Genomic DNA, 19,541 nt, shown 5'->3' on the forward strand with positions numbered 1-19,541 from the left:
CATCATCAGTTTGTTTCAAGATGAACTGTCCTACTTACTCATAATTCAATTCAGTTAACAATAAATAAGGTGCTATTTTATCTTTGAGAAGGACACACAGCAGCGGTGGTTTGATAATTGCTCCTGTAAAATGCTTTGGGATGTTTTACTACATTAAAGATGCTATATAAATGCAAAGTAGTTGTTAGTGAATCAACGCTTTTGTGACAGTTTAGTGTTGCCACAGGTGAGATTCTTACAGTAATGAGTTTGGAATCTCAACTTCATTACTATGGAGAAAAAGCACGGTAGAGTCCACTAGGAGGGACAGAAAGACAGAGTACCTTAGCTACTTTCACATATATTCTCGTTGCCACTTGTCTTTACGAGTATAAGACATGATTAAAATGTCTCTTAACCGGCTATAAGCACAAGCTATCCAACAGCATTAACCAATTATTTCAAATTTTTCACCCTTTTTTTGCTTTGTTATTTGAACCAAATAAATGCTGCAGGGAATATATAGTTCTTTGAAAAATTGCAAAGAAAATTTCCAAAGCATTAGCAAATGGCACTTTAAAAATTATGATGCATAATTCCAGTGCTGCATCTGTAATAGCCCATTGCAACTATGCTGTATTGTCAGCTATGTGTCAGCTCAATGGTAGCCCTCTTGTCTCCGAGTCAGAAGGTGCACTTCAGAGCCTCAAGTACACAATCTAGTCTGCCATGTCAGTGCAGTATTGAGAGAGCGCTGCACTGTCGGAGGTGCCACCTTTCGGATGAGAGGTTAAATTAAGTCTGCCATCTCAAGCGAACATCAAAGATCCCATGGCACTATCTGATAAAGAGCAGGGGGGTTCTCCTGGTGTCCAGACTAACAATCATTTACTCAGCAACATTACTAAAATAGATTGTCTAGTCTTTTATTTCATTGCTGCTTGTGGGACCACGGCTGCCATATTTCCTACATTAACAGTAGTAACTACAGTTCAAAAATGCTTAATTGACTGGGAAGCATGTTGGGACACCCGTAACAAATGAAAGGTGCTACATAAATGTAAGTTTTTCCTTCCTTTCTTAAAGTTACTGAGCCTTTTCAAATTGGCTAAAAAAGTAGCCCTACTATATTAACATTTTCAAAAATGACTGATCAGTTTGTGGTGCAAATGAAAGCTGCCTCAATTAAGTACATGAAACCACCACCATATTAGGGGAACTGGTTTATCAGTACACTTACTCATCTTTCTTTATCCGTGAGTATTTTAATATTTTAAAGTTGGAGCTCAGAGGCAGTCTGAGATAAGGTACTGGTCTGATTGCATCACTCAAACACCAAATCATGATGTCGGCCAGGACTTCATCCAGGCAATGGGGGTCTCAACGTCCTGCAAAAGCAACGCCGAGAACCTTGTGTTGCCTCTTCTTTGGAAGGCCCACCAAATCTAGTGCCAATTCAGCACTTACGTGGATAGCTGTGGGCCTTCCATGGGACAAAGGACCCCAGCGATGGAAGTCCTGCCCTTGGAGAGCTGCCGGGCAATCAGAGGCCTGCAGCTCTTCCAGTGAGCAGTACCACCGTGAAGGCAGTGTCTGCTGCCAGTGGAGCACCTACCGAGGCCAAGGAGCCCAAGCCATGGGTAGCTCAGGGCGGGAGGGGTCTCACATGGTGTGGGTCACGGGGAGAGTGGTGTAGGGGATCAGGAGCAAGGGCAAGGGTTAGAACATAGAACAGTACAGCACAGTACAGGCCCTTCGGCCCACGATGTTGTGCCGAACCTTTAACCTACTCTAAGATCAAACTAACTACCTACCCTTCATTCTACTATCATCCATGTACCTCATGCAGGTTCCCCCCCCTTCCCAATGCCGAGTCCTTCGTTCTGCCAAAAGTGCCTTTTAACGAGGGACTCCCCATTCCCCCCACCCAGCCCTGGCCAGAGTGCAGTTTATCGTGCCATGCTTCCCGTGTGGCGACAGGGCCACCGCCAATGGCTAATTGCAGCGGCAGTGGGATGAGGCCCTTAATTGGATAGTCTTCCTGCCCCGGATTTAATTTTGACAAAGGCGAGGTCCGCCCCACCACCATCCCATCCAATTTTATGCTCTCCCCGCCTCCAAACCTGTTGCAGAGGAGAGCATAAAATTCCCCCCATGGTTTCATGATGTACTCCAGAACTTCAGCGCATAATCTTGGCAGATGCAATATTGAGTGAGTGATGCACTACTGGAGGTGCTGTCTTTCTGATAAGATAGACCAAGGCCTTGTATGCCCTCTTAGGTGGGCATAAAAGATTCCATGGTGAAAGGTGAAGAATAACCTTTTGTCCCAGCCAACATTTATTGCTCGACCAGCATGACTAAAACAGTTGAGATAATTGGTCATTTATCTCACTACTGCTTGTGGGATCTTGCTGTGTGCAAAATGACTGCTGTGTAACCATACTTCATTGTAATTAATTGGCTGTGAAGTGCTTTGGTATGTCCTGAAGTGCAAGTCTCAAATCAATGCAAGTTCTTTCTTTCTTAAAGTGGCACCAGTAAAATTGTTGGTGATGGTGACAATCTAAATTTCAATTTTAAACAATAATGATGGGTGGGAAAGTCTGAAACCAAATGGCCATCTCAAAGTCTCAGTGGCTGTTCTACACTCTGTGTGTTAGTCTTGTGACTCAGTCTCGGCTCAACCGTGTGTTATTCTTCATATATTGGAGGGACATCTGAGATCTGGCGATAAACTTAGATTATAGGCTTAGATTATGTAATAACCACAAGAAATAACCACAAATACAACAAAGTCGCAATTATTTTTCATTTTCTTCCACCTAATTTTCTTTCTCCTTCTCCTTAAGACACTGTCTCATGCTGGACTAACATTCCTGGCCATCCAGATCTCACTGAGGTCTATGAACCTAATGTACAACAACAACAACTTGCTTTTCCATAGTACTCAATGTACAGAAGCATCCCAAGGCAATTCACAGAAGGGTAATCAGACAAAAATGAGGACTGAGTCAAAGAAGGAGTTCTTTGAGGAGGGTTGACTGAAAGCTTGGTCAAAGAGGTAGTTTTAAGGAGAGTCTTAAAGGAGGACAGAGAAGTGAAGAGGTGGAGACATTCTGGGGCAGGAATTCCTGAGCATACAGCCAGCAATGAGGGGGTGAAAGGAGAAGAGGATACAACAAGAGTTGGAAGAATGCATAGTTCTCAAAGGGCTGCAGGAGAATACAGAGATAGCGAGGTGTGAGACCATGAAGGAATTTGAACATGAGCTGATAACTTTATATCTGAGTTGTTGAGGGATCAGGAACCAATCTAGATCAGTGAGCAGAGGGACAGTGTGTGACTGGGACTCGATGTGGTTGAGGATTTGGGCAGCAAGTATTTTGTATGAGCGGGGCTTCTGGAGAGTGGAGGATGGGAGGCCAGCCAGCAGAGCATGAGAATAGTCAACTCTAGAGGTGACAAAGTCATGGATGAGTTTCTGCATATGAGCTGAAGTAGATCAACTGAGCCAAGAGCTTTCAATATCTTGGTTACTAATGTGCTCTTTCAGAACAGGATAAGCTGGTAAATAACAATTTTTAAAAAGGTGAACCTAAGTCAGAGGTCGAAGTTCAGGATTTCAAAGTTAAGAAACAGGGATTGGGGTGGAAGGATGGGACACATGGTGGTGTATCAAATAGGCACCAATTAGCTGATGTAAAGTTTTGATTCTACAAATGTAGACTTCTGTAGGATAGGAGAAAGACAATAGTGCATTTGAACTCAGAAGGAACAAGAGAAGATCAAATGAGCAATGCTCATAGTAGGCTGGATTTTGTTGAGCTCCCGACGTCGGGATCCGTGGCCGCTGGGTTGGGGGGGGGGGGTGGTGGCGGGCTAGAGGATTGCACCAGCAGCGGCCCGCCACAGAGCCTGACGACGGGAGTGCAGGGCCCGATCTTACCGCCGCTGTCAGTGAAGCTCCATGGCGGCCCCGCCCCCGTTGCTGGGCGATGGGACCCGACTGTGAATATATAAATTAAGATGATGAATACATTTAAATAAAATTGTCAGTGATCTTACCTGCTGCCCAGGAAATTCCATGCGATGGGCAGCTCTCACCGAGGTGGGGAACTGGGTACTTAGGATTTTCAACATAGTGGTGGAGGGGGGAGGGGTACGGGGTTAAATGTGCATTAATAGTGGAGGGGTGGGGGTGGGGGGGGGTGGGGGGAAGGGGTGACCTCTGTACTTTGAACAGTTTGGTGGGGGGGGAAGGTCAAGGCTTGCATGCAAGTCTTTTGGTGGGACGGGGGGGTGGGGAGGGGGTGGGTGGGAGAGGGCAACTATTTTCTGTAAGTGTTACTGCGGGCGGGGAAGGGGTGATATTTTTTATTGCGGTGTACTAGGGAGGTACAGTATTAAATATTTAAATTTACAGCAGGTCTGGTTGCCCTTTAAAAATGGCGCCAGTGCCTGTGAACAGGCAGCTGGTGCAAAGCCTGCCCCCATCATGTGATTTGGGGGGGGGGGGGGCAGCCTGAGCAGCGTAGTCTTGAGCCACCGCATGGTGGCATGGCGGCACGGGGCCTACGTGTGCGGGCTGCCATTTCTTTTGCCCGCCGCTAGGAGCAGCGACGGGAGAATAAAATTCAGCCCAGTATTTCTAAATCAAGACATAATTAAGACAGATAAAACAAAGATGAATAAAAACCCATCTGGTTCACTAATGTCCTTTAGGGAAGGAGCTTACCTGCCCTCTGAAATGGTCTAGCAAGCCACTCAGTTGTATCAAATCGCTACAAAGTCTAAGAAAAGGAATGAAACCGGACGGACCATCCGGCATTGACCGAGGCACTGGAAACGACAATGGCAAACCCATCCCTGTCGACCCTGCAAAGTCCTCCTTGCTAACATTTCACAGACAAAATTGGAAGAGATGTCACACAGACTAGTCAAGCAACAGCCTGACATAGTCATACTCACCGAACCACCCCTACAATATCCCAGACACCACCATCACCATCCCCGGGTACGTCTTGTCCCACAGGCAGGACAGATCCACCAGAGGTTGCAGCACAGTGGTATACAGTAGGGAGGGAGTTGCACTGGGAGTCCTCAATCCTGACTCCAGACCCCATGAAGGCTCATGGCACCAGGTCAAACATGGCAAAGAAATCTACTGATTACCACATACCGTGCCCCCTCGGCTGATGAATCAGTGCTTCTCTATGTTGAACACCAATTGGAAAAAGCACTGAGGGTAGCAAGGGCACAGACTGTACTCTGGGTGGCGGACTTCAATGTTCATCACCAAATGTGGCTCAGTAGCACCACTACTGATCGAGCTGGCTGAGTCCTAAAGGACATAGCTGCTAGACTGGGTCTGCGGCAGGTGGTGAGGGAACCAACATGAAGGAAAAACCAACTTGACCTCGTCCTCACCAATCTACCTGTCGCAGATGCATTGTCCATGACAGTATTGGTAGGAGTGACCACCGCACAGTCCTTGTGGAGACGAAGTCCCGTCTTCACATTGAGGATACCCACTATTGTGTTGTGTGGCACTACCACCGTGCTATATGGGATAGATTTCAAACAGAGCTAGCAGTTCAAAACTGGGCATCCATGAGGCACTGTGGGCCATCAGCAGCATCAGAATTGTATTCAATCACAATCTGTAACCTTATGGCTGGACATATCCCCCACTCTATCATTACCATCAAGCCGGGGACCAACCTTGGTTCAATGAAGAGCGCAGGAGTGCATGCCAGGAGCAGCACCAGGCATACCTCAAAATGAGGTGTCAGCCTGGTGAAGCTACAATACAAGACTACTTGCAGGCCAAACAGCAGAAGCAGCAGGCAATAGACAGAGCTAAGTAATCCCACAACCAACGGATGATGATCTAAGCTCTGCAGTCCTACCACATCCAGTCATGAATGGTGGTGGACAATTAAACAATTAACAGGAGGAGGAGGCTCCACAAATATCCCCATCCTCAATGATGGGGGAGCCCAGTAAATCAGTACAAAAGACAAGGCTGAAGCATTTTCATCCATCTTCAGCCAAAAGTGCCGAGTGGATGATCCATCTTGGCCTCCTCCTGAAGTCCTCAGCATCACAGATGCCAGTCTTCAGCCAATTTGATTCACTCCACATGATATCAAGAAATGGCTGAAGGCACTGGATACTGCAAAGGCTATGGGCCCTGACAACATTCTGACGATAGTACTGAAGACCTGTGCTCCAGAACTAACTGCATGCCTAGCCAAGCTATTCCAGTACAATAAATGCTGGCCTAGTCAACAACACCCACATCTCACGAACGAATAAAAAAAAAAGGAAGTTTGGGATTCAATTACTGGCCCACCTGAACAACTGTAACAGGAAGAAGGGGTCTTGTTTAAAAATGTCATCTGAGGGACATACCTTCGACAATGAAACACACCCTCAATACTGCATTGAAGTGCCAGCCTACAGTGTGTGCTCATGTCCTTGAGTGGGGCTTGAACACACAACTTTCTGAACCATACCAAAAGAATATGGCCATCCTGAAGACTCTCACATGCTTAGGTTATAGCTAGCACAATGGCCTAACCTAACATCACACCAAGTTCTTAAAGTTCCACTCAACTATTCTTACATAATATTTTTCATAATGGCAAAATATGAAAGAGGAAACACCTTTTTAAATTATGGAAATTGGTGCTACTTATTTTTGAATTAATTCTTTTAAACATTGAGACTTGAATTTATAAAACCTGAGCAGAGATAATGCAAAATGGAGTTAGGCCTTTGAATTGTTCCATTGTTAGGGGTCAAAAAGATGTGTTTGTTTTTATTTAACTGATTTGGCCAAGTGCAAATAATGTAGGACACCAGCAACATTGAAAAGAGTGGATGAAATAAGAGCCAAGTGTAGTGATTCAATGAGGTCCAGTTTGACCTTTAAAAGCCTATAGATTGTAAGAGCAAGGGAAGACAGAGGGAGGTAAAAAGTGTGCAGTATTGAGGTACCAGGAAAGAATGAGTCAAGATTTCAACATAGTGAGAACGCAAGGAGGAGGAAGAACGCGTAGGATGGCTTATTTAGAGAAAGAACAAGGATCAAGCACCGAACGGTGCTTTGAAAATCTACTCAATTTTGTTGTGGTTTGTCTGCAACCATTATACACAAGTGGGGGGTATATTGTTAATGCTTTTAACATCTTAAGAGACATTAGCTGTTCACACTGAACACAAACATGATACAAGCACCATGACTAAAACACATGTCACATCATGACAGGAACCAGCATGTTATCAGTTTGTTTTTTTGTTTTGCAGTGTGATACTATGTTACTATCTTGTAGATACTGTACTTAAGACAATTCTCTGTTGAGTACTTCGAACTTGACAAGAATATTACTTAATAATGCTTTTGCATTTTACAATTCACTGCACTGCAGTGTGATTTGCTTTGCAAAACACAGTTGACATAATCATCATCATGTTGTGGAAAAATAAAAGACTTGCAGAGGGAGCATTTTCTGAATAACTGGTCTGACTGGTCCCTGATTCTGCTCCACCTCCCTCTCCACACACACATCCCAAACTGCTGCTTATGCCACATCAGCTCAGATTAAGTTTTCAATAGTTTGTATTCTCGGCAACACTGAGACAATATGATAAACTTTAAACAAACAACTGGAGGGAAACTTTTTGGCTATTTTTAGTGAGCTCAATACTATGAGATAAATTTTGTGTTTGTATTTATCGGATCGTATTCAGGATGACAGAGAAACAAATTACAGAAACAATTTGCACTTTGCAATAAATTAAAATGTTTGGGGAGAAATCTTAAGCTTTCTTATTCATCAATTATTACATAGTTCAAAAGTGCTGGATACACACACATGCATTGGAAGTCACTAACAAGGGATTTCTTTTGTGATGTTACTGTCATCATGATTTCAGGACAATCCACTTTAAATATAGATTAATGCATTTGAGAAAGTTGAAAACTAAGCCGTACTTGAAGATGCGAGGTGAAATGTGGATTTAACTAATTTCCTTAACAGCACTTCATCATCATTAGAGCTCTGTTTTGTGTGCCTGCATGTGTGTGCACATATATGTAGGGGGAGGAAGAGATGAATAATATTTATTTAATATTCTAGTGTTCACCCATTTTATATATTTTCCTGAAATATCCAGAAAAGTATGTTTGAAATATGCCCATATTAACTCTATAACTTGCTTTTCAGAACATTAAATATTACGAAGTCCAATTTAAAACGTTATGACTCATTTTACATGTAAAAAGCTTGATCCAAGTTATGAACATTCAATTCAGATTCTTTTAAACAATATTGTCTAAAATATACAGACACATATTCATACAGCTACACATGCATGCACAACTAACCTGCAGTTTTCTTAGTGTGGGTGTGCAAAATTTACAGTTGAAAAATAACTGAAGTTTGAAGGGTAACTCAAGCTCAATTTAAATTCTAAAAAGAAGAACCTTTCAAAAATGTCGTACCTGCATTTTTTATACATTAAAAATGTAAAAATGGTAGACGAGTAACAGATGGGAATTTTGTTTTTGTAAGTACAGCAATGCTCAGATACAGTCATCTATGAACTAGTATAAAGATGTCAAGCCATGTACAGCAATAATAGCAGTCACACCAAAACTCTTGAGTAGGGTATATTTTGAAATTTGATACTCACATTTAGGCTTAAAACCCCAGATAACAATGGCACGTTTTCTTACATTTCAAACTACGAACATCAGTTTCTGATTACAAATTATTAAATCTGTGCAAATACAACATTTTGCACTTTTGAGTGGTGCATGGATACCCATTGCTGACAAAAATGGGTGGAAGAAGCATAAAATGATTCTACTGGCAATACAGGTAATCTCATCAGTTACTTCAGCAAAAAACACAAGCCCATTTAAGAGTTTGCTCTTAAGCCCGTTGCCCCTAGTCTCAAATTAATTTGACAAATTATCAGATTTCACTAAGGCCATACATTTGCATCTTGCAGGCCATTAAATTCTTAAATAAATAATAAGCCTCTGATTCCATTCTGCAAAATCACAGTGAAAATGAAAATACACAAAAATAAAAGTAATTAAGTAATTTATGAAATGCATTTTTCATGAAGTGCAAACATGATCCCTCTCTATACAAAAATGCATATAACAAATTTCCAGGTTAAAATATTCATATTACTATATACCCTCTTTAAGCAATCGGAAACCACATCCAGTAAATGAACTTTGTCAGAACTAGTACAATAGTTTTTCAAACTGACCACAGATAATGATAATAATATTGTCTGGATCTACTCACAATATTCTTTCCTAACTAGGAATTTTACAATTTTGAGGCTTAACACTTGATAGAAAATAACAATTCAATATTGTCAATTCACGGGTGTTAATTTGGTCAGTCCTGCAATGATCAGGTCACTAACTCACACAGCATATTAAAAGGAGAATCATCAGAATTGGTACAGCCATTTGGGAATCAGAGAAACCCATCTGCCTGGGCTCTAGAATGGGCTCTCGACATTAAAATCTGGCTTGAGAAACAAAATCAGTTTTGAAATCTGGACGTTTTGCTGAAATCACTTAGAACATTTCTTGAACTGAAATGTTTGAACGTTTAGCACTGGAAATATGATTTATGACGTCAACATTAGAACTTTTCTTCCCCACCCTCAGAGAGGGTATTTCAGTTTTGTTGCTTTAATGCCCCAAAATATTTGTTTTAATTTTTTGACATTTTCCTGTTATTATTTCGCTATGCTTTTACAGAGTGTTACACTCTAAATTATTCAGTCGGCAGAAATAAAACATATTATTACTATTCACTACTTGAGCTTTAAAGAGTGACCAGATTTTTTTCAGAAAAATCACTGCAATCAATAAATTGGTCTCATTACAAAAATATTTAAATAAGCACAATTTACATGCGCCGGAACTCATGCAAAAATAAGTTAACACATGACCAACAGACCTTCTGTTCCTGTTTTTTTGGAGGGGAGAATAGCCATTTTATTTAAATTAAGCTGTATTTTGTAACGTATTTTGGAACTTGCTGTCAAAGATAACTATCCTCTTTTGCAATGCTGAATTTATCTCAGCATAACTCCCGCCACTCCTCTCCTCAGAAAATTTATTTGGAAAATCAAATTTATAGCGTGGAAGCAGAATACTGCTTATTTAAAATAAGACAACTATTTAAAAACTGTATAGAGAAATCAATGCCAATTTAAAAAACATACTGGTTTTTATTTTCTCTGCTCTTTCTGTAAACAAAAACACCACAGAAGAGTTGCTAAAATTGAAGCGTTTCCTAGGTATACAAATTGCTTGTTTTTGTAATGGTTTTTGCAATGCTACATTAAAAATTTTTGTCAACCAGCATTCTCCATTTATTTTCTCATTTGTAAGAGTCAGGTTTAATTTGAGCAAATGTACCTGTTAATTTCCTCTTTTTTCACCCTTACATTTTTGCCATTGTAGAGATTTTAATTCAGTAGTTTTAGAAGAAATTCAATCGCCCAACATTCGCTTCTCAAATTAAAAGGATTAAAAAAAACTTTACTGTGTATTTCTAATTAAGGTGTAATTTTACTTTGCTTCCAATAAAATGATTTCAATTACATCAGGTTACATCAAATATTCTTTTAAAAAGTAGCTTTGAAGAAAAAAAGCTAGAATAAATGACATAAAATTATGATACAGCCACAGCCAGCGATGACAAAAAATTAAATCCAAAACACAAAATTACTTTTAAATGGATGAATATGCATAACAATAGAGATTGCATTCCTTGCTCTCTAATTTAAATAACGGCGATGCCTTGTAATTAGGTTGCTGTGTAGCCTTTTGTTTTTCCTTTGTTTATTCATTATTCTGATTTCTTTTCTACCTTCCCTGCCTAGAGCTATCTGTTGCCAAAATCAGTCGGTAGACTCCACAGAACCTTAAGAGTTGTTTTGCTTGTCACTGGTGCGCGATGTTTCGTCCAACCTCACAAATAAAGCATTAAATAAAAACAAAAATGCTTTCCAGCAGTATTTCCTAAAACACATCTTGAAAGAATTTAAGAATGAAAGGAATTTTTTTTTTAAAAAGCGCAATTCTCGTGAATAAAAACTTTACTCTATGCTTTCAGCGGTCAGCACACGGCATAAACAATCTCCGCAAGATGTTTGGCACGATATCAAGCTCGGCGCAATGTTGCTGCGGAGCCAGAACAATGCCCGCTGTATTATGCACAAAAATCTGATTGTCAAGTTCATGTACAAAGGGGAGATCTGTATTTACTGAAAGCCTACAGTATCTACAGCCCATTATAACACTCACGTAACTTTAAAAAAAAAATGAAATTTGTTTTACCACAAGCTGAGAACCAAGGATCGTGTCTACTGAAGTGGGCGCAGTCCCATACTGTTGCCGTAATACGTTACTTTTCTTCTAATTTAACAATGAAAATTCCAAGTTACTTGATGTCATTAAAAAAAACTCCAATATTTAAGAGTCATTATTTTGTGGTCAGGGTATAGTGATAATCTAGATTATTCCAATCTTGTACAATGCTGTTTAGGAACTGTTGTTATTTTAATATGATTCTAAATTTATTTTATTTTTGCTACCATATCTAATTACAAAGAACTCGAGCAGCTATCTTGTAATTACAATTTAGAACAGGGTCTGTAATAGTCTGGTCCTTCATGGAAGGGTGATGCATGTACATAGAAAAAGCAGCTTTTAAAGCAAAAAAAAATGAAAACAGCGCAGAATATCTGTGGACTGTGTACTCAACTTTTATAATTCACTTAAAAAAATCAACTCTGCATCTCTGAAAGGTTAAATTAAAAGTTATATTAGCTGGCAAGCTACAATTTCACAGATGTTCATCTGTATACACAGTTTTTTTGTCTGTGAAACTAAAAACCGCTCGACTCCATCCTTTCAGTTCAAATGGGCCCTGGTGCAGGCTGTAATAGCTCCCTTTTGGCATAAGTACCCTAACCTGATTAGAATCAGATGGAGTGAACTCAACAAGGAGGAAAATAAATATGTGCTCAGTAACCACTTCCCTCCAAGTCTTCCAAATTTTATTTTTCACTCTTTCAGTTTGTAAAGGGGTGGTGGAGAGTGGGATGGGGATGGTGGGGGCTGGTTTGAATAAAGAAAAATACTCTCAGTCGCTCTCCCAGGGCCCAGTCAACGAAAAAAATAAACATCCAGATGGCTAGAATAAACCTTCTGCACCACATCGCGCAAAATTTCCAGACAGTCTCTTTTCTCCCCCGCACTAAAATCTTTCTGTCTGCAAATACTTTCGAAGAACAGAATGCATTAAAAAAATATATTATGGTAGCCAACTTTTCCAAAACTATATATATGTTTTTTTTTAAACTGAGCTATGAGCTAAGAGAATTAAGATTAAAAAGTAAAAAGTATCAAAAAACTCCGGTGACCAATATGTGACGAACAACCACCGTGATCACTCAAAGCAGTTTTCTAACCTGTTTCTAATACTGTAGAAAAAGCAAACTTCCTAATATATTCCTTGTACAACAGGCTCAACTTACCGCTTTCCCATTATAGTAGTACATTAATGAGTTGCCGCCCATCCCGGGTATTGTGTATGCACAATACATGGCCCTTTTATTCTTTTCTTCAGTATCACACTAACAACTTTTATTTCAAACTCGCCGTCCTTTTTTTTCACAACAATTCCTTCAGTTGCATTTTCCCATATGGCCAGGCCAAGCATGGTGAATATGCAAAGCAGGAAGAGACCATTTTTGACGTGAAGGAGGGGAGGGGGGTGGCAATGACTCTCTGGCGACTCACTTCCCAGAGCAAAAGCTGGAAGCAGGCCCAGCACCAAATGAGACTGACTTCCCAAAAATGCATGGAAGATTCAACTTTCTGCTGTATTTGATTAAGTCTGTGAAATATCACTGTTTCTAGAAATCTGAAAAAATCTTCCAACTATACCCTCTCCCCACTTTACAGGTTTCCACTCAATTGCCTTGGGGTAAAATAGAATAGGGTACATTATTGAGCTGAATACAAATGCAGTTAATTGACTCCTTTTTTTTCTTTTAATTTGATTAAAAAGCTAGTGGCAGGAAGGGAATCGTATGATGCACATCTAATAACTCCGCCATCTGTCTCTGTTTCTGGCTAGCTCCCAGCATTGTACACAGCTGCTGAAGAACTACTAGCAGCAGATCAAAATGACCCCAGCTAAAATAGGCAGGTTTCTGACTTCCTGGTCAGCCACAGAGCAAGGGCTGCTCTACTTGAGAAAAAGCGAATGGAACTATCACACAGAACAACCATAAAAGCGACAAAAAAAGCCCACATGATATAAGAATTCACATGTGCATTTTCCTTCCATTAAAAATCCATACCAGCATTTAAACTGGGAAACAGGTTTCCCCTTTGCCAAATTCAGAGCACCATGGGAAACGGGACCTTTGGGAATTGATCCCAAATGGAACTAAATCATTTGCATATGCCGAAGCTAACGCTATCCGAGCGTACCAAAATTCCCGATAATGAATTTTAATAATTAAAACATGCCTTATTTCTTTTACAATGTCCAGTGATAGCAATACAAACACATAGAAGAGAGCAGACTGTATTAAAGTTAGGTCAGAAATGTTAGCTGAAGCCTACAGTTGCGTTTTTCTGCAAGAAGGGTGTGGGATAATGCTTTTGTCCACCTGACTCGCTTTCGCAGTATTTATGTTGAGTCCCAGGAGAGTAGAGTAAACAGTACTTGAATTATAATCACACATTTCATTCCAATTTCATGCTTTGAGGATTTCTTCTCATTAGAACAGTGAGTTGTCAATCTGACATATTTCACATTTGCCATTTTTTGGAGCCACCCTCAAAGTCTCCTACTTACAGCCAATACGAGTTCCAAAAAGACACAAATTCCACAATTCCTCGCAACATCCTTTCTCTTTCAGAAACACTATCCTGCCTTTCCCTTTTCAGGTGCTGACTGAACATTATGTACTTTGAGTATTTTCTGCTTTTATTTTAATTGTTCTCAATTTTATCACCACCACCACCCCCCCTTTAATCTCTACAACAGAAAGTGAGCATTTACTAAAGGTTTAAAAAAATCTCTGGTGAAGGGGGAATCATTTGTGAGTAAACACAGGTAAAACTCTAGGTTTTGACTAAACCTCTACAGGTTTTGACTAATGATTGTGAATAGTTTTCTAAATGCACCATCACCACCCAGTACAGTGAATACTTAAAGCAAAACAGCACAGTGCTCATTATTAAAACAAAGATAAAAACTGCAATTTGGCTCTTTGTAGGTTGCTCTGAGATCTACCGAACCCTCAAGCTTTGGGTGCACTTAAAAACCACAGCCAAAGAAACAACAAATGTAACGGGCACCATAGCACACAGAAGGACCGTTTGCAACACAACATGCCTGTTTTTGAAAAAGCTTGCATATTTTGATTCTAATTAACCTGACTTTCTATAGTTTAGAAGCTTTAATGATCCAACAGATTGGCTCCATGTTGTTTATTTCAATTTACAATTTGTTTATTTCTGATCGTTTAATTCAAACACTTGCATTGTTTAAAAAATATCAGTTACTTTCTCATCTACTTGCTGCTTCTTGTTGCCTCAAATTCCTCCTTCTTGTCTCTCCCTGCTCCAGCAAAGCAGTCTCACCCTTCAATCCACAGTAAAATCAGACAGCAGGGAGTGTATTTCTGCAAGAATGATCTACCCCATACACACCCCAGCCCTGCCCTTTCAGATTCAAGATACTGCACTTCAAAAATTGATTGCATCCAAAACTTCAGCTAATATCAGACCTCTATTTGTTCCCCAATTTTCTGCAATCATCTCCTAATAGTACGAAGTCGTGTTGGGCTATGGCTTCATGGACAATAGCTTCCTTCTGCTACCCCATTCAAGCAGCCATTCCTTCTGTGTGAGTCTAAACAGAGAGGTATCAGCGGCTATTTGATCGTGGGGTCATCACAGCTCATTCTGTCCTCCTCACCTGTACACAATTTTCAGCAGATGTTGCTCACGATTAAGAAAAGTATCCTGACTGATTTTGCCCCTTCTTAGCCTGAAGGTACAGCTGGCTGTGCAAGACCCAGTTACACAGAGCCAGCGACATTGCCCCAGCAATGAACCAAAATGAAATCAGCTTTGGAGGAGTCTTTTAGACTCGGCAAAATACCTGAAATGTCACAGCCATGAGTTTACATATAAATGAATATACGAGGGTGAAGAAAGGGCATCCAGCCCATTAATGCTCCCCCTACATATTAGATGGTGGAAATTTGCTGCCAATGCTCACTTCTGGGAATTTGGGGTGTGGTGGGTGTCCATTTCAGAGAACAGTCTGGGAAATTCCACCCCCTGTCCTGACGAAAGCTACCAAAAAGAGGGATAGGTGAGAAAAAGAAAATACTGGAAATACACAGCAGGTCTGACACCATTTGAAAAAAATACAAGTTGATTTTTCAGTTGCAGGCAATTCATCAGGGCTGACGAAGGGCATCAGCTGAAATATTAACCTGTCTGTTCAGATGCTAATAGTGCATATTTATGGCAATGTTTTTTTAAAGATTTCCAGTATTCACTTTAAAAAAAAAATTCTATTCATGAAAAGGTTATTTGGTGAGGGCATAGATGACATCAATCCAAACAATTTTTTTCTTGGCTGGCGATTGATCTGAACTAATTGGCTGACATTTGCTGACTGCAAGCTGTCAAATCCGACCCATGAAATTACTTAAATTTGCTGATGAAAAATTCACTCTCTCAATGAAAATTGCTGTTCAATCACAACTGTTGAGCTGGTGTAGGGGGTCAGTTTCTGACCAGTTAAAGATGCAATTAGAGTAATGACAATTGACTTTATAAACCTGCCCTTGTTGTGACAAAGTGTTGCCTATTGCAGTAGAGAAATATTAAAACAAGAAAATAAATTCTCAAAAATACAAAGGGGGAAAAAACAAGTAAATGTAAGTACAAAGCAAATGCCAGAAACAATTTCTCCAATCTGAACAGCAAAAATACAAATACATTGTTGGGCCCACCGAAGTTGGGGTTCAAAACTTGCTGACAAAGTAATCTGTGATATATCAATTGATAAGGGTTAGGTGAAAAGAGAAAGAACATTTTGCTGAATAAGAGAGGAAATGACAGAGATAGATCACAGAGCAAGAGATCACAAAGGACAACTGGTTGCACTGTGTCTTTGATTGTCTTGCCAATTTTTATGTAACTGATTTCTCGATATGCCTGCAATGATGTCAGCACAAGTGCTAATCCCCCCAACCCCGCCATATAAAATCATCACATTTCCAGGTTATGGAGTGCACTGAAACGTGACATCTGGACCCACAGTCGTGGTTGGCACAGAACTAAACCAAAAGTGGAGTTAACCTCCTTCCCCTTTCTCTTGCCCACCCCCAATGAAACCAGTGTCCAACGGAGTCTGTTCAGGGTTACACTGTAACAACACGGTCTAGATGGTGATTATGAAATGCTGCAGCCTCGCTCGAATGGTTTATGGCATCACCTGGAAACTTGGATTAGATTACTGGATTGCACTTCCTCCAGTTACAGCTTGTTCATTATTAGACAGACAATATACAATTTTTCTCTGGGTAATTAAGTTCATTTCTTTTCTCAGTTTACAAAATTGCTTGGAGTTTTTGGGAACACTGTATAATAAGCTGAAATTCTCTATTTATAGATGCAAATAAAAATAAAGATATTGGCTGCAGCCTATGCCTACACTACTGCTAATAGCTCTTATAGGAATTCAATGCACATTAATTATTAAATTAAAAAATTGAAGGAAAAGTGCTAATTTAGACATTTTAAGCACAAAAGAAAAATCAATATTTAATATATTAAAACATTCAAAAAGCAGTCAGTGTTTAAAGAGTTAACAGGGATATGCTATGCAATTAAGGGGGTGTTTAACATAATTATGAACAGGAAATTGATGCACTGAAAATATGCTCAGAAGGGACATACAGGTATCAGATGCCATTATGCAAGATTGACCACAATTTAAAAAAAACATTTGGTGTATGTATGACTGGTAGTAGATCTATATATAAATGAATTTAAAAAAAACAAGCATAGGGTAGTTTTTTTTACACTGCAACCATCAGCTTAGACTTGGGGCTTTTGACAAACATTGAACGCAGTAAGGAAGCTCTTATGTATGCATGATTTAATCTGCAACTAATTAATATGCAAATGTATTCATATGTTAGTTACTAAATTAAAAATGCGATGCAGACCTTATGGTGATTCTTTAGCTGTAATCCACTTCCCCCCTCCAAAATAAAGGTAGTTAAAATGTTCAAATAAGTTATTCATACCTTCAGCATACTTTTCAGTGCTGCATAACTTGTTGCATTAAAAGGCATGAATAGATATTTAAACATTAAAGAAAATTACAGTTCAAAATAATAGGGAAAAAATGCTGTGGACCACGGTGATGAAAATCCTCGAGATGCTGTGCCAATTAACAACCTGGAACACACCAACATTCTGTTAACGAAGCAAAATAACTCCCTCTCCCAGAAAGATATTTATTTGTCACAACATGAGTGCAGAAGTACAGCTACAGGACAAGTAGCCTATTTTAACCACCAAATTACACACATAAGATTTATAAATAAAAATACATACAAGCACACATATACAAAACAAAATTTGCAAATATGTACAAGTATTTTATGTTTTAGATACACGTCTAAATATTTCAAAATTATCCCTATACACAAAGCATATATACATAAATCCAACATAAATACATTCTAAATCTAGTATCCTGTTTCATTTGAAAAAAATAAATAGGACCCTTTTAGTGGTCTACAATATGCGACACTGAGAATCTGTGCACGTCAAACTTGATCAACTTCATTATTTATGTTCACCGGAGCACTTTAGAATTTCTGAAATCAAAAAGTAATGATACCAATGCAAATAATGGCTATTTTTTTGCATGCATGGATAGAATAAAACAACTGCAGTTACTTGAAACAAATTCATGAAGAAAATGGCTTTTCCAGTATCAAACCTAATCATAAAGAGTTTCTTTTTGTTCACAAATTTAAAAGGTAATACTGGGGAAATTAGATACTGCCTCTTCTGATTTCCCCTCCCCGGTGAGGAACGCAATTTTTAATTGATGCATCTTTCCAATACAATCTCCAAAAGCAAGGTACAAAATTAAAATGTCAAATGTTGCCTCAATATCACGGCGATGTTAGTAGTTATTTAAGTCACTGTAAACTTGCGAAATCTTCAATAGTTTAAATATAAGCTAACAGACACTTAGTGTAAATTGATCAAAGGGTTCAGATGTGGTCCTAAACCTGATAGCAAACATTAATAGTTAACATTCCTTCTTCTGCCTGCTCCCAAAACTGCAAACTGGACTTGAAGTACATGCATGTAAATCTTATGTATACAATTTATATACCAAGAGAATTTTACTTCTTGTTGAGATTATATAGGTAATCTATTGCACTTTATGGAAATTGCATACAATATTTTTTTTTGACAAGTGTAAATATTCAAATTTTAATTTTCAAATCACTTTAGGGATACATGCTTCAATTTGAGGCATGCCAGGATCTGGGGAGGGAGGTTTAAGCATATTTAGCCTGCACATTGTGTTTATCCAAATTTAATTCATTAAAAGATGAATAAATTAATTATAAATTATTAAAATAACATATTAAAAAACTGTTAAGTACTTCCAAAATATATTTTCAAAATCTATCCACTTATTTCAGTCTTCCTACACTGAGCTATTGGCAATTTCCTAATAAAACTTCCGTGCCTTAATCTGATAATAAAAAATGTTGAAACCAAAAATAGAAGGACAAAAATGGTTATCAAGTATCGGAAAAAATGGATAATAGTAAAATCTTGAGAAACTGGAAGAAAATGAAAAATCACCTGCTGCATTTTTAGTACCAATTGATAACTACTACACGACACTATTTCCTAAATATTAGTAATTCAACATTTATAAATCCTGGCAAGGAAAATATTTTCAATATTCTTGATAATTTAGACATCCAGGCAAGTGGAGTATTCCTATTTATAGAGTGCTGTGAGACACTGAAAGCCCTGATACTTCAAACAGATTCATTGGTCAGTCATCCTACTGATACCGTAATTTTTTTAAAATGCTTTTCAAAAACATTATCCCCATAACAGTGATGGTTAGCACTACTGATGAGAAGTTAAAAAGTTTCTTTTAAAAAAAAAGTCAGAAATCTCACCAATCATTTAGCCTATTCAGCTTCCAAAAACTCAATGGCTTTTTTATAGTGGAAAGAAAAAGACACATGCTACTAGCGTATCTAGGAACAAAAATGTGTCATTCATCTCAGATGTTTGGCGACCTTTCCAGGGAGCTGAATCCACTACAGTTCTAAGTAGACCCTTTGGCATTGCTGGAAGCCCACTCTCACACAATGAGCAATGGCAGGCTCGTAACTGCACACACACATTCAGC

General features: G+C 39.1%; 1 protein-coding gene across 15 annotated transcripts in view; it reads right to left on the minus strand.

The window, feature by feature from the left end:
- LOC137369501 (transcription factor 4-like) overlaps positions 1-19,541 on the minus strand; it is a 648,100-nt gene that overhangs the window by 152,169 nt on the left and 476,390 nt on the right. For 2 of the 15 annotated variants that reach the window (XM_068030857.1, XM_068030849.1), the window contains exon 1: positions 12,571-12,734. The exons of 12 other annotated variants lie outside the window; for them this stretch is intronic. In XM_068030857.1, coding sequence (XP_067886958.1) covers positions 12,571-12,639 — 69 coding nt within the window. In that variant the 5' untranslated portion in view covers positions 12,640-12,734. Of the gene's footprint in view, positions 1-11,368; positions 11,447-12,570; positions 12,735-19,541 lie in introns of those variants that run through there. One more of the 15 variants, XM_068030843.1, reaches the window with a different exon arrangement.

The sequence above is a fragment of the Heterodontus francisci genome, chromosome 1, assembly GCF_036365525.1.
Source record: "Heterodontus francisci isolate sHetFra1 chromosome 1, sHetFra1.hap1, whole genome shotgun sequence".
NCBI classification, from domain to species: domain Eukaryota; kingdom Metazoa; phylum Chordata; class Chondrichthyes; order Heterodontiformes; family Heterodontidae; genus Heterodontus; species Heterodontus francisci.